Source organism: Agrilus planipennis, unplaced genomic scaffold (genome assembly GCF_000699045.2).
Source record: "Agrilus planipennis isolate EAB-ADULT unplaced genomic scaffold, Apla_2.0 scaffold235, whole genome shotgun sequence".
NCBI classification, from domain to species: domain Eukaryota; kingdom Metazoa; phylum Arthropoda; class Insecta; order Coleoptera; family Buprestidae; genus Agrilus; species Agrilus planipennis.
Genome location: NW_020438970.1, coordinates 110968 through 123249, shown reverse-complemented (window position 1 = coordinate 123249; position 12282 = coordinate 110968). Strand labels below are relative to the sequence as shown.

Here is a 12282-nt window from a genome sequence, read left to right as displayed (position 1 = left end):
GAGACTATTCATCCAGAGGGTCAGTATATCTCAAATTAACCAAAACATATGAAGAAGAAATAAGAACAATAAATAATTTTACAGATACGGAGGTAATCTAGGCCTGAGCAGTGGTTACCAAGATGCCAGTAACTTCGATTCCATGGCTTCGTCTTCCTCCCAGAGTCGCCAATTTGCTTCGCGAGGTTATTCGGCAACCGGAGGAGGTTATTCAGCTGGAAGTCACGCTGGTTACGCCATTGTCCCAACAACAAACGCCCAACTTCAAGACATGAGCAGAAGACTACACGAACAAATGTCCCGTCAACTTCAATCCGCCATTAGAAACGAACACCAAGCCCATTCCGCGTTCTCCGCTAGCAGCAGCTCAAGCTACAACAATTACGATTTCAAAACGTTGGAAGACGAAATACGACAAAACCTAACAAGACAATTCCAAGAGGCCCTCAACAATCAATACCGATCTCAGACGGCCTCAATCCCATATCCGTTCACGTCTAGTGGCGGAGTTAAACAAGAATTCGAGGAACTGAAGTCACACGTCGAACAAGATCTCCTAAAAGAATTGAGGGAAGGCGTACAGACTCAGTACGGATACAGACCAGCGGTCTCTTACAGACCAGTGCTTGAATATAGAGCACCAGCTCCTGCTCCTGTTCCTGCCCCTGTTCCTGTTCCTGCATACAACACCAAAAGCTCAAGCTGGGACTCCAGCGCAAGCTACCAAGCGGGATATCAATCCCAATATCCACAACACGTAAGCCAACCCGTCGTCACCACAGTAACTTACGTCCCTCTTACTGATGTGACGTCGAGGGTTGAAGATACAGTGGCAAGAAATCTGCAGTCAGCCTTGCAGGAGGTCGATAGGCAATTCAATGAGCAAAGTTCGCAAGTTTACAGCTCCAGCAGCAGTTTCAACGTTGATTACAGCGGCCAGCTGAACGAGCTCACCGATCAACTCGTTCGTAACTTAACAGAAACGTTGGAAGACGAACTTAGAAAGAACTACGGACGATATGAGGAACGAGATTCTTACGTGTACGTCGATTCCAGACCGGTCTTCAGAGTAAACGAGTTGGAAGAAAAGAAAGAGAAAATCCGCAACGAATTAATCCGAAAACTCGAAAACAGCTTCAGACAAAAATACAATAACTTTGTACAACGAGCTTCATACGTTAAACAGCAGCAGCAAGATCAACAACAATCCCAATCCCATCAATCCTATCAACCTGTTGTAAGACCTCAGCCTTTATCCGCGGGAGGTTACTCGTCTTCTTCTTCCCACTCGGCATCCGCGTCGTACAACCAAAACTCCGGCAGCTACTATCCATCTGATTATCAGGAAGGTCTAAACGTCGTGGCCAACGAAGTGGAGACAGATTTGACGCGGCAACTCCAATCCGCCCTTACAGAACAAGAAAAACAACTGAGACACATGATGTCCTACAGTCAACAGGATCGTCCGAATTATCAGCAAACTCTTGCAGAACTCCAAGACGAATTACGAAGAAACTTCACCAACAAGTTGGACGACAGCTTACGGAAACATTACAGGGTAGAAACGCAAAGTGGTTCTTACTTCTTTGCAACTGGCAGCGGATCCGGTTCCCAAGATCAACAGCAAATGCAACAAAAACTGGAAAGATTAAGGGACAGCCTCCAAAGTCAACTCATGCAACAGTTGGAACGAGGTATGGCCCATCAGCAAAGCTACTATTCCAGCTCCAGCAGTTCCAGCAGCGCTAGTTCTGGTTACAAATCGGCCAAATTGTCCCAGTACCCGTCCAAGTCGTATTCCCAAAATTACGGTTCCGGTCTAACGTACGAGGAAGATTGTGACACCCAAGGAGACGATCCCCACTCTTACCGTAGATCAGTGAGAAGCACACCCGACCAACAACAAGAAGATGTTGAAGATTTAGTCCAAGAAACTGAACTTCTTCAACAAAAGGACTTGGACAAACTTACGCAACAACAGGAAAATCCTGAAGTATTTGGCAAATTACAGACCAACAGGGGAGATATTAGTACCAATGAACAGGGAGTACAAAGAGAAAGGGAAGAGGTTTCATCAAATCAACCACCTCGACCGCCAAAACGAACGTACCCTGCAAAGCAAAGGATTCACGCACGACCAGTCTTTTCATTCAACAAACCTGCCACTCAAGCAGACGATCTGACACAACAACGGCAAGAAGAGACGGCAGATTTAACCCAACAAGTACAACAACCAGAATCCATCGCTCCGTTGAGAAACTACCCATCTAGTTACAATGCCAAACCGCATACCAACAATCCTGTTGAAGACGACAGCGATCTAACACAACAAACTGCACAAGTAGAAGATTTAGCACAAGTTCAACTTCAAAACCAAGACTTCATCCAGCAACAAGAAAGACGAGCACACTCTCTACAATCAGGTTACTTGAGAACAACATCTGACAACAGAAATAAACAAAACAAACAAGACACGGAAGATCTCACTCAACAACAGGAGCAAACAGATGATTTGGTACAACAACAACAACATCGAGAATCTGAAGCTCCGTTACGAAATTATCAAAACAACAATCCATCACGTGGATTTACATGGATGAGTAACCCAACATACAGACGTAACGATCAGACGGTAGGATTATCGCAACAGCAAGAGCAGGTAGAAGATTTGACTCAGCAACAAGATCTGGTGCAAAGACCAAACAACGAACCTGTTGTCACAAGACCGATTAATTCCTGGCAATATGAAGACGTAACTCCTACACGGAATTATCCATCAACCAACTATAAACCTAGCTATTTAAGGACTAACAGATATAACGATCAAGTTACTAATCCCACCCTACAGCAAGAACAAGTGGATGATTTAACGCAAAAACAGCAACCGGAACCAGTTTACGTTAATTATCAAACAGGGTTTAAACCAACTTCCGGCGATCTCATTCGGACTCCATCCAGGACCAATTCATCTCCAACTCGGGGGATTTCCGGATCAACCTATAATAATTACGATGCCCAAGGAGAAGATCTAACCCAACAACAAGAACAAGTGGAAGATTTGACTCAACAGAGACAAACACAAGACTATCATTTGCAGCAATCAGCTCGTGGTCTGTCTTGGCGATCAACTACACCGAAACCCAGAACCTCATATTTTTCTTCCCAAGACTTATCGAACCAACAGTCCACTGATTTCGGACAGCAAAGCCGAGACCTAACTCAGCAACAAGAATTCGACTATTTCACAACCACGTTCAAACCAATTCATCCCAAACCTCTTTCTGTTATTGGTATAGACGAACAAAGGGCAGAAGACGAAAACAATTTTGGAAAATTGGAAATCGGAAGTCAGTCTAGCAGAAACTGGAGACTACATAACAAAAAGCCTTCTGATCTCGATCAACAACAAGAGCAGGTTGAAGACTTGACCCAAGTCCAACAGAAACCTACGGTTTCAGGCTCCTTATGGGATGACAGCCAAAGGACAGAGAATCAAAACAATTTTGAATCTTTGCAAATTGGAAGTCAAACAAGCGGGACCAGGAGGCAAAACACAAGACCAATCGATCTAACTCAGCAACAAGAACAAGTTGAGGACTTGGATCATGTCCAACCTACGGTTTCCGGTTCAATAAGGAACGACAATCAATTCTATCATAACGAAAGGCAATCTCATCAATACGATTTTGGCCACAACAGTTATTCTACACGTAATGTGGTTCGCCCTGGTTACACCGTGGGTCAGGGATCTCAATATGAATTAGAGACGGAGCACCTGGGTGTCACCAAAACCACCCCAAAAGTAAATTATGCAAATCAAGGCCAGTTGGAAGATAATTTTGGAAGAGCTGACGAATTTTACTCTTTAACAACAGAGAAACAACACGCTTTGGTGTTAGATGCAAACAACAACAGAAGGAGCTACGGGGGTGTTAAAGGTGGCAGGGGTCGAGCAGGTAGCCCATTTAGTGGTCAAATAGTCGATGAACATTATGAAGTGGAACCAACAATTGCACCTACATCTGATGTTGAACAATTTGCAATCCCTGAGCAAACTGAGAGTCCAGGTTTTTGGAAAAAAGTAGGAAGTAAACTTGAGAATACATACAACCAAGCTAAAGTAGCAACTTCTAAACTAGCAAAAAGCATACGTACATCAGTAGGGTATTAAGTTAGAATATATCTTTATAACATTTTGTATTTATAATTCAGAAATAAACTTTTTTTAAATTATTATATTAGTGCTTCTTTAATAATGTGTAACAATCTGTTAAATCTGACTAGCTGTTATTGCTTAGTTAAACAAAAAAACATTACACTTTCTTAATTACATTTACAGAACCACCCTAACGATAAGCAAGCATTGACAAATACTTTAGTGTGGGGTGTAACAAATAGCAATATCAAATTTAATACACTATTAACATTAAAAACAACTTACTTTGGGTAGACTTTCGTAAAATCTCACAAAGCTCTGCTGTTGTGGCAAATCTGAAGCAAAGAAAAGCAATTGTAAAAAAGTAATACAATAACAGTGGCATGTCATATACCTAAATTAAGAGCATGAACAGGCTCCAAATTAGTCATGGTACACTAAAATCACTTATTAAAACTGCACTTTACACAAGTAATTACACTTTTATCTAAAAACTGCACAACTGCCACCGGTTTAAAATGTTATAACCTCACTCCTTCACACGTTACCTAAACAAAACACATTGAGAAGTGATCATATTAATACAATCTGAACTGATCTGGAGGGTGAAAAGGGCGGCCATATTTGCCAACTTTTGCTTTGATTAACGAACTTTTACTGAAACTTTATAATCTTTGCCAATTCAAGCTAAAAAGTTTCTAATTCAACCCAGAATACAAAGCATTAAATCTATATGTACAATATTGCAATGTTGAATATTTTCTTATAAAACAAGTACCTAAGTGAATTGTTTCTGTAATTGCTCCAGCATTAAAGATTTTTTACAGAATAAAACATTACATTTGAATAAATTGTGTATACGAAACACAACAATATTTATGTTTCACGGTCAATTTTTTCCACAAGGACTTACGAACGCTTTGCAATTTTTTTAAATAAAGCTTGCAAAAGCATGACATCATTTTTTCCCTGGAAATACCGCAGTTTACGGTGGAAAATATGCTAATGATGTCCACCTTAGGGAATCGATTGGTTCTCCTGAGGTTTGTATGCTTAATGTCTCCTGGCGACCAACTATGACCAGTAGATGACCACCCTCTTAGCCCCTTTATGGGGGTTAAAGGAAACTGACCATCAGTTTGATTTTCGATTTGCGCTACCACGTTAGGCACTTAGTCGTCCTTCATATCGAGGTGTGAAGACGCGTTTCAAAATTTGCGAAAAAAGAAAACAAAGTATGAATTATGAAAAAACACAAATGGCACCCACATTTTTATAACAAAAAAATAAAAATTCATAACAGAACTAGCTTCAAAAACGATTTTTACCTCTAATAAAGTTTAGGAAGTACAAGTACGTAAATTAATAAATTTTGANTTTAAATAGGCTGCAATAAAAAATAAAAATTACTTGAACGTATAACTAGGCCAGAGTAAAAGTACTAACTGTGTGATATAATACGTATTTGGTTGCTCAATTTAATAATTTCGATGTTGTACTTATTATAAATACAAACTGAATACAGAAACCAAAATGTATCACCTATATTTAAACTACATCCGGTTGAATTAAATTATAATTTGATGTCATTCTTAGCGAAATGCATTAAAATAATAAACACTGCGTTTCTGAATAGTTAACAACAGAAATAATTGTAGGATTAAGCCTTAAAACAAAATTTAATTCAAAGGTAATTTCTGTAGCAATGCAAAATTCGTCTAGTAACAACAACATTAAATAAAAAGAACTAATTAATAATTCATGAATTTAGTAATGCGAGTCATTTTCAACATAAAAAAGATCATAAACACTTGTACTGTATCATGAATGAATCTATATATATATATAAATATCTTATGTAAGAATAACTAGCAAAAAATATGGATAAATCATCTAGAATACTGTTCATCTATTCTTAATTTAAAATAAGCCAATAAAGTAATATACCTGCTGGATGAAAAAAATATATCTTTGAGAAATCTGGAATAGCAATTAAAAATTAGTCAATAAAAAATTAAAACTCGGTTTATATTACGTAACGAATATGTACTTAATAAATATTATAGGCAAACCGACTCAGCTATTGGAAATTTTAATAAAAGTAAACATACGCAATGCAAAATTTCGTTAACAAAAATCAATTTTAGGAATTATAAAGCAAATGTAAAATTTCTGTTAGTAATATTTACTTCCACAAACTGATAAAATATTACCGAATTGGCAAATTTGGAAAAGCCAGTATAAAAAAACAATCGAACCAAAATATTTTCGAATTGCTTAAAATATTTTTGATAAAATACATAACTAAATGCGTATACATGGTATAAAAAAGTGTATCCTGATTCTGCGTAATTATTATAATAGTAAATGTACGAAGAAAATAAGAAAAACGATATTATCGTATTAAGAATTGAACTGTGACATTTTTGAGACATTTAGCTCCATATTCAGATGACCCAACCGTGTTGGTCATAGTTTACAATGGCAACAAATCCTTCTTTAGTTCATGAATACAGTACAATTATACTCATTACCTCATCGCAAAAGTACATAAATTATAAATACACAAAGGTAGATAGATATAAATTTGTTGACGCTACGGTGAAATTCGTATTTTCCGCCAAACTTTTGGAAAAGCAACAGGACCAAAAATTACGGTCTCTCGATATTATTTGCTTGTAATTAAACAGTTATTGGAATTAATGTGACGGTTCTGTTGGTGGGGCAGAAACACAGATAATGCAAAGTATAAATAATTGTTAGTAAATAAAATCAGACTAGTGTAACTTCAGAAAAACTTTTCACATAAAAAACTGTTCGGACATTAGAAAAGTGAAAAGGGAAAAAGTGTAAGTAATTTTTAAATGCATTTTCCTTAATTGATTACCTAATAAATGTTTTTTTATACACTACGAATTTAATAGTTGCTATTCTCATTTTTTTTTAAATTTAATTAATTTAAATACTCCTCAACATTTTTTTCAGCGGTATTGAAATGTAGAGGTTAATATTTAATTAACCATCGCAATAATTGAGCTCAATTTTATTGAAGTCATAAATAATTCGAAAATTGCTGCGAACAAGAAATATGTTGAGATGACCCACACGATGTTTTTATTGACCCGATTCACGTAACATATTGCGATAATACCAATTTAACTAAACATAAATTTTCGATAAATTCCAAAAACAAACGCCGAATGCAGTAGAACATCAAATTCCGCAATATTTTTTATATGTTACTACATAGATAAAGACGATAACAAGTGCTAGTGTCCGTCTATCTTTTCTTGTTATTCAAAATGTTTTCGCTTTTCGGAAAACGACTGACCTATAGCCCCGAAGATATTTTATCATGTACACTCCAAGATAAAAATACGGCTTTGTCTTAACTCTCGTAATAATTAAGTAACAAAAACATATTTCGCATTTGAACATTAAGACAGTGTTTCGTATTTTAGAACAACATGCAAAGGACCGTGGTGTTGTGCGCCCTCGTGGTCTGCGCCCTGGGAAAACCCGAGGGTTACTTCCACCAGCAAATGCAATATTCCCGGAAAGCAGAATCCTATCGTGATAATGAACTGGAAAGGAGTGAAGGAGATGAGGCATTTTACTCGAAACATGGAGATTTAGACGGTCGCGTGCAGCCCAAAGTAGACTCTCACAGTTCTCATACGGAATACGAAAACCCAAAGTTCAAAAACCAAGGAACCAGCGGTAGCCTTATGTACGGTCAAGAAGGTAACTCTGGATACGGTTATAATAACAGAGACTATTCATCCAGAGGGTCAGTATATCTCAAATTAACCAAAACATATGAAGAAGAAATAAGAACAATAAATAATTTTACAGATACGGAGGTAATCTAGGCCTGAGCAGTGGTTACCAAGATGCCAGTAACTTCGATTCCATGGCTTCGTCTTCCTCCCAGAGTCGCCAATTTGCTTCGCGAGGTTATTCGGCAACCGGAGGAGGTTATTCAGCTGGAAGTCACGCTGGTTACGCCATTGTCCCAACAACAAACGCCCAACTTCAAGACATGAGCAGAAGACTACACGAACAAATGTCCCGTCAACTTCAATCCGCCATTAGAAACGAACACCAAGCCCATTCCGCGTTCTCCGCTAGCAGCAGCTCAAGCTACAACAATTACGATTTCAAAACGTTGGAAGACGAAATACGACAAAACCTAACAAGACAATTCCAAGAGGCCCTCAACAATCAATACCGATCTCAGACGGCCTCAATCCCATATCCGTTCACGTCTAGTGGCGGAGTTAAACAAGAATTCGAGGAACTGAAGTCACACGTCGAACAAGATCTCCTAAAAGAATTGAGGGAAGGCGTACAGACTCAGTACGGATACAGACCAGCGGTCTCTTACAGACCAGTGCTTGAATATAGAGCACCAGCTCCTGCTCCTGTTCCTGCCCCTGTTCCTGTTCCTGCATACAACACCAAAAGCTCAAGCTGGGACTCCAGCGCAAGCTACCAAGCGGGATATCAATCCCAATATCCACAACACGTAAGCCAACCCGTCGTCACCACAGTAACTTACGTCCCTCTTACTGATGTGACGTCGAGGGTTGAAGATACAGTGGCAAGAAATCTGCAGTCAGCCTTGCAGGAGGTCGATAGGCAATTCAATGAGCAAAGTTCGCAAGTTTACAGCTCCAGCAGCAGTTTCAACGTTGATTACAGCGGCCAGCTGAACGAGCTCACCGATCAACTCGTTCGTAACTTAACAGAAACGTTGGAAGACGAACTTAGAAAGAACTACGGACGATATGAGGAACGAGATTCTTACGTGTACGTCGATTCCAGACCGGTCTTCAGAGTAAACGAGTTGGAAGAAAAGAAAGAGAAAATCCGCAACGAATTAATCCGAAAACTCGAAAACAGCTTCAGACAAAAATACAATAACTTTGTACAACGAGCTTCATACGTTAAACAGCAGCAGCAAGATCAACAACAATCCCAATCCCATCAATCCTATCAACCTGTTGTAAGACCTCAGCCTTTATCCGCGGGAGGTTACTCGTCTTCTTCTTCCCACTCGGCATCCGCGTCGTACAACCAAAACTCCGGCAGCTACTATCCATCTGATTATCAGGAAGGTCTAAACGTCGTGGCCAACGAAGTGGAGACAGATTTGACGCGGCAACTCCAATCCGCCCTTACAGAACAAGAAAAACAACTGAGACACATGATGTCCTACAGTCAACAGGATCGTCCGAATTATCAGCAAACTCTTGCAGAACTCCAAGACGAATTACGAAGAAACTTCACCAACAAGTTGGACGACAGCTTACGGAAACATTACAGGGTAGAAACGCAAAGTGGTTCTTACTTCTTTGCAACTGGCAGCGGATCCGGTTCCCAAGATCAACAGCAAATGCAACAAAAACTGGAAAGATTAAGGGACAGCCTCCAAAGTCAACTCATGCAACAGTTGGAACGAGGTATGGCCCATCAGCAAAGCTACTATTCCAGCTCCAGCAGTTCCAGCAGCGCTAGTTCTGGTTACAAATCGGCCAAATTGTCCCAGTACCCGTCCAAGTCGTATTCCCAAAATTACGGTTCCGGTCTAACGTACGAGGAAGATTGTGACACCCAAGGAGACGATCCCCACTCTTACCGTAGATCAGTGAGAAGCACACCCGACCAACAACAAGAAGATGTTGAAGATTTAGTCCAAGAAACTGAACTTCTTCAACAAAAGGACTTGGACAAACTTACGCAACAACAGGAAAATCCTGAAGTATTTGGCAAATTACAGACCAACAGGGGAGATATTAGTACCAATGAACAGGGAGTACAAAGAGAAAGGGAAGAGGTTTCATCAAATCAACCACCTCGACCGCCAAAACGAACGTACCCTGCAAAGCAAAGGATTCACGCACGACCAGTCTTTTCATTCAACAAACCTGCCACTCAAGCAGACGATCTGACACAACAACGGCAAGAAGAGACGGCAGATTTAACCCAACAAGTACAACAACCAGAATCCATCGCTCCGTTGAGAAACTACCCATCTAGTTACAATGCCAAACCGCATACCAACAATCCTGTTGAAGACGACAGCGATCTAACACAACAAACTGCACAAGTAGAAGATTTAGCACAAGTTCAACTTCAAAACCAAGACTTCATCCAGCAACAAGAAAGACGAGCACACTCTCTACAATCAGGTTACTTGAGAACAACATCTGACAACAGAAATAAACAAAACAAACAAGACACGGAAGATCTCACTCAACAACAGGAGCAAACAGATGATTTGGTACAACAACAACAACATCGAGAATCTGAAGCTCCGTTACGAAATTATCAAAACAACAATCCATCACGTGGATTTACATGGATGAGTAACCCAACATACAGACGTAACGATCAGACGGTAGGATTATCGCAACAGCAAGAGCAGGTAGAAGATTTGACTCAGCAACAAGATCTGGTGCAAAGACCAAACAACGAACCTGTTGTCACAAGACCGATTAATTCCTGGCAATATGAAGACGTAACTCCTACACGGAATTATCCATCAACCAACTATAAACCTAGCTATTTAAGGACTAACAGATATAACGATCAAGTTACTAATCCCACCCTACAGCAAGAACAAGTGGATGATTTAACGCAAAAACAGCAACCGGAACCAGTTTACGTTAATTATCAAACAGGGTTTAAACCAACTTCCGGCGATCTCATTCGGACTCCATCCAGGACCAATTCATCTCCAACTCGGGGGATTTCCGGATCAACCTATAATAATTACGATGCCCAAGGAGAAGATCTAACCCAACAACAAGAACAAGTGGAAGATTTGACTCAACAGAGACAAACACAAGACTATCATTTGCAGCAATCAGCTCGTGGTCTGTCTTGGCGATCAACTACACCGAAACCCAGAACCTCATATTTTTCTTCCCAAGACTTATCGAACCAACAGTCCACTGATTTCGGACAGCAAAGCCGAGACCTAACTCAGCAACAAGAATTCGACTATTTCACAACCACGTTCAAACCAATTCATCCCAAACCTCTTTCTGTTATTGGTATAGACGAACAAAGGGCAGAAGACGAAAACAATTTTGGAAAATTGGAAATCGGAAGTCAGTCTAGCAGAAACTGGAGACTACATAACAAAAAGCCTTCTGATCTCGATCAACAACAAGAGCAGGTTGAAGACTTGACCCAAGTCCAACAGAAACCTACGGTTTCAGGCTCCTTATGGGATGACAGCCAAAGGACAGAGAATCAAAACAATTTTGAATCTTTGCAAATTGGAAGTCAAACAAGCGGGACCAGGAGGCAAAACACAAGACCAATCGATCTAACTCAGCAACAAGAACAAGTTGAGGACTTGGATCATGTCCAACCTACGGTTTCCGGTTCAATAAGGAACGACAATCAATTCTATCATAACGAAAGGCAATCTCATCAATACGATTTTGGCCACAACAGTTATTCTACACGTAATGTGGTTCGCCCTGGTTACACCGTGGGTCAGGGATCTCAATATGAATTAGAGACGGAGCACCTGGGTGTCACCAAAACCACCCCAAAAGTAAATTATGCAAATCAAGGCCAGTTGGAAGATAATTTTGGAAGAGCTGACGAATTTTACTCTTTAACAACAGAGAAACAACACGCTTTGGTGTTAGATGCAAACAACAACAGAAGGAGCTACGGGGGTGTTAAAGGTGGCAGGGGTCGAGCAGGTAGCCCATTTAGTGGTCAAATAGTCGATGAACATTATGAAGTGGAACCAACAATTGCACCTACATCTGATGTTGAACAATTTGCAATCCCTGAGCAAACTGAGAGTCCAGGTTTTTGGAAAAAAGTAGGAAGTAAACTTGAGAATACATACAACCAAGCTAAAGTAGCAACTTCTAAACTAGCAAAAAGCATACGTACATCAGTAGGGTATTAAGTTAGAATATATCTTTATAACATTTTGTATTTATAATTCAGAAATAAACTTTTTTTAAATTATTATATTAGTGCTTCTTTAATAATGTGTAACAATCTGTTAAATCTGACTAGCTGTTATTGCTTAGTTAAACAAAAAAACATTACACTTTCTTAATTACATTTACAGAACCACCCTAACGATA

General features: G+C 39.6%; 3 protein-coding genes across 4 annotated transcripts in view; 1 reads left to right on the top strand and 2 right to left on the bottom strand.

Annotated features, from left to right (window-relative positions):
* The window catches only part of LOC108741668 (prolyl 4-hydroxylase subunit alpha-1), a 23614-nt gene extending 19048 nt beyond the window's left edge, over nt 1-4566 (bottom strand). Inside the window, exons 1-2 of the mRNA XM_025975375.1 lie at nt 4551-4566; nt 4442-4491 (exon numbers count right to left, since the gene is read on the bottom strand). The gene's annotated coding sequence lies outside the window, so the exon portion shown is untranslated. The remainder of the gene's footprint in view (nt 1-4441; nt 4492-4550) is intronic.
* Nucleotides 1-4757, bottom strand: part of LOC108741664 (DNA mismatch repair protein Msh2) — a 14048-nt gene extending 9291 nt beyond the window's left edge. Inside the window, exons 1-2 of the mRNA XM_018476535.2 lie at nt 4551-4757; nt 4442-4491 (exon numbers count right to left, since the gene is read on the bottom strand). Of these exons, the coding sequence (XP_018332037.1) occupies nt 4442-4491; nt 4551-4587 (87 nt within the window). The 5' untranslated portion in view covers nt 4588-4757. The remainder of the gene's footprint in view (nt 1-4441; nt 4492-4550) is intronic.
* Nucleotides 4758-6755: 1998 nt separating this feature from the next.
* Nucleotides 6756-12163, top strand: LOC108741662 (putative uncharacterized protein DDB_G0271606). Of its 2 annotated transcripts, none has more exons than XM_018476532.2 (3): nt 6756-7005; nt 7618-7946; nt 8012-12163. In XM_018476532.2, exons 2-3 carry the CDS (start codon nt 7624-7626, stop codon nt 12096-12098), a joined length of 4410 nt encoding a protein of 1469 aa, XP_018332034.1. In that variant the 5' UTR covers nt 6756-7005; nt 7618-7623; the 3' UTR covers nt 12099-12163. The 2 variants fall into 2 exon arrangements, with proteins under 2 accessions (XP_018332034.1, XP_025831163.1); XM_025975378.1 differs by lacking the exon at nt 6756-7005 and adding an exon at nt 7142-7564.
* Nucleotides 12164-12282: the final 119 nt, after the last annotated feature.

What these genes read in the sequence shown, in the direction of transcription:
- LOC108741662 (XM_018476532.2), top strand. Translation starts at nt 7,624, where the DNA reads ATGCAAAGGACCGTGGTGTTGTGCGCCCTCGTGGTCTGCGCCCTGGGA. An exon ending in AGAGACTATTCATCCAGAGG is followed by an intron (nt 7,947 to 8,011) that starts GTCAGTATATCT and finishes ATAATTTTACAG; the next exon opens with ATACGGAGGTAATCTAGGCC.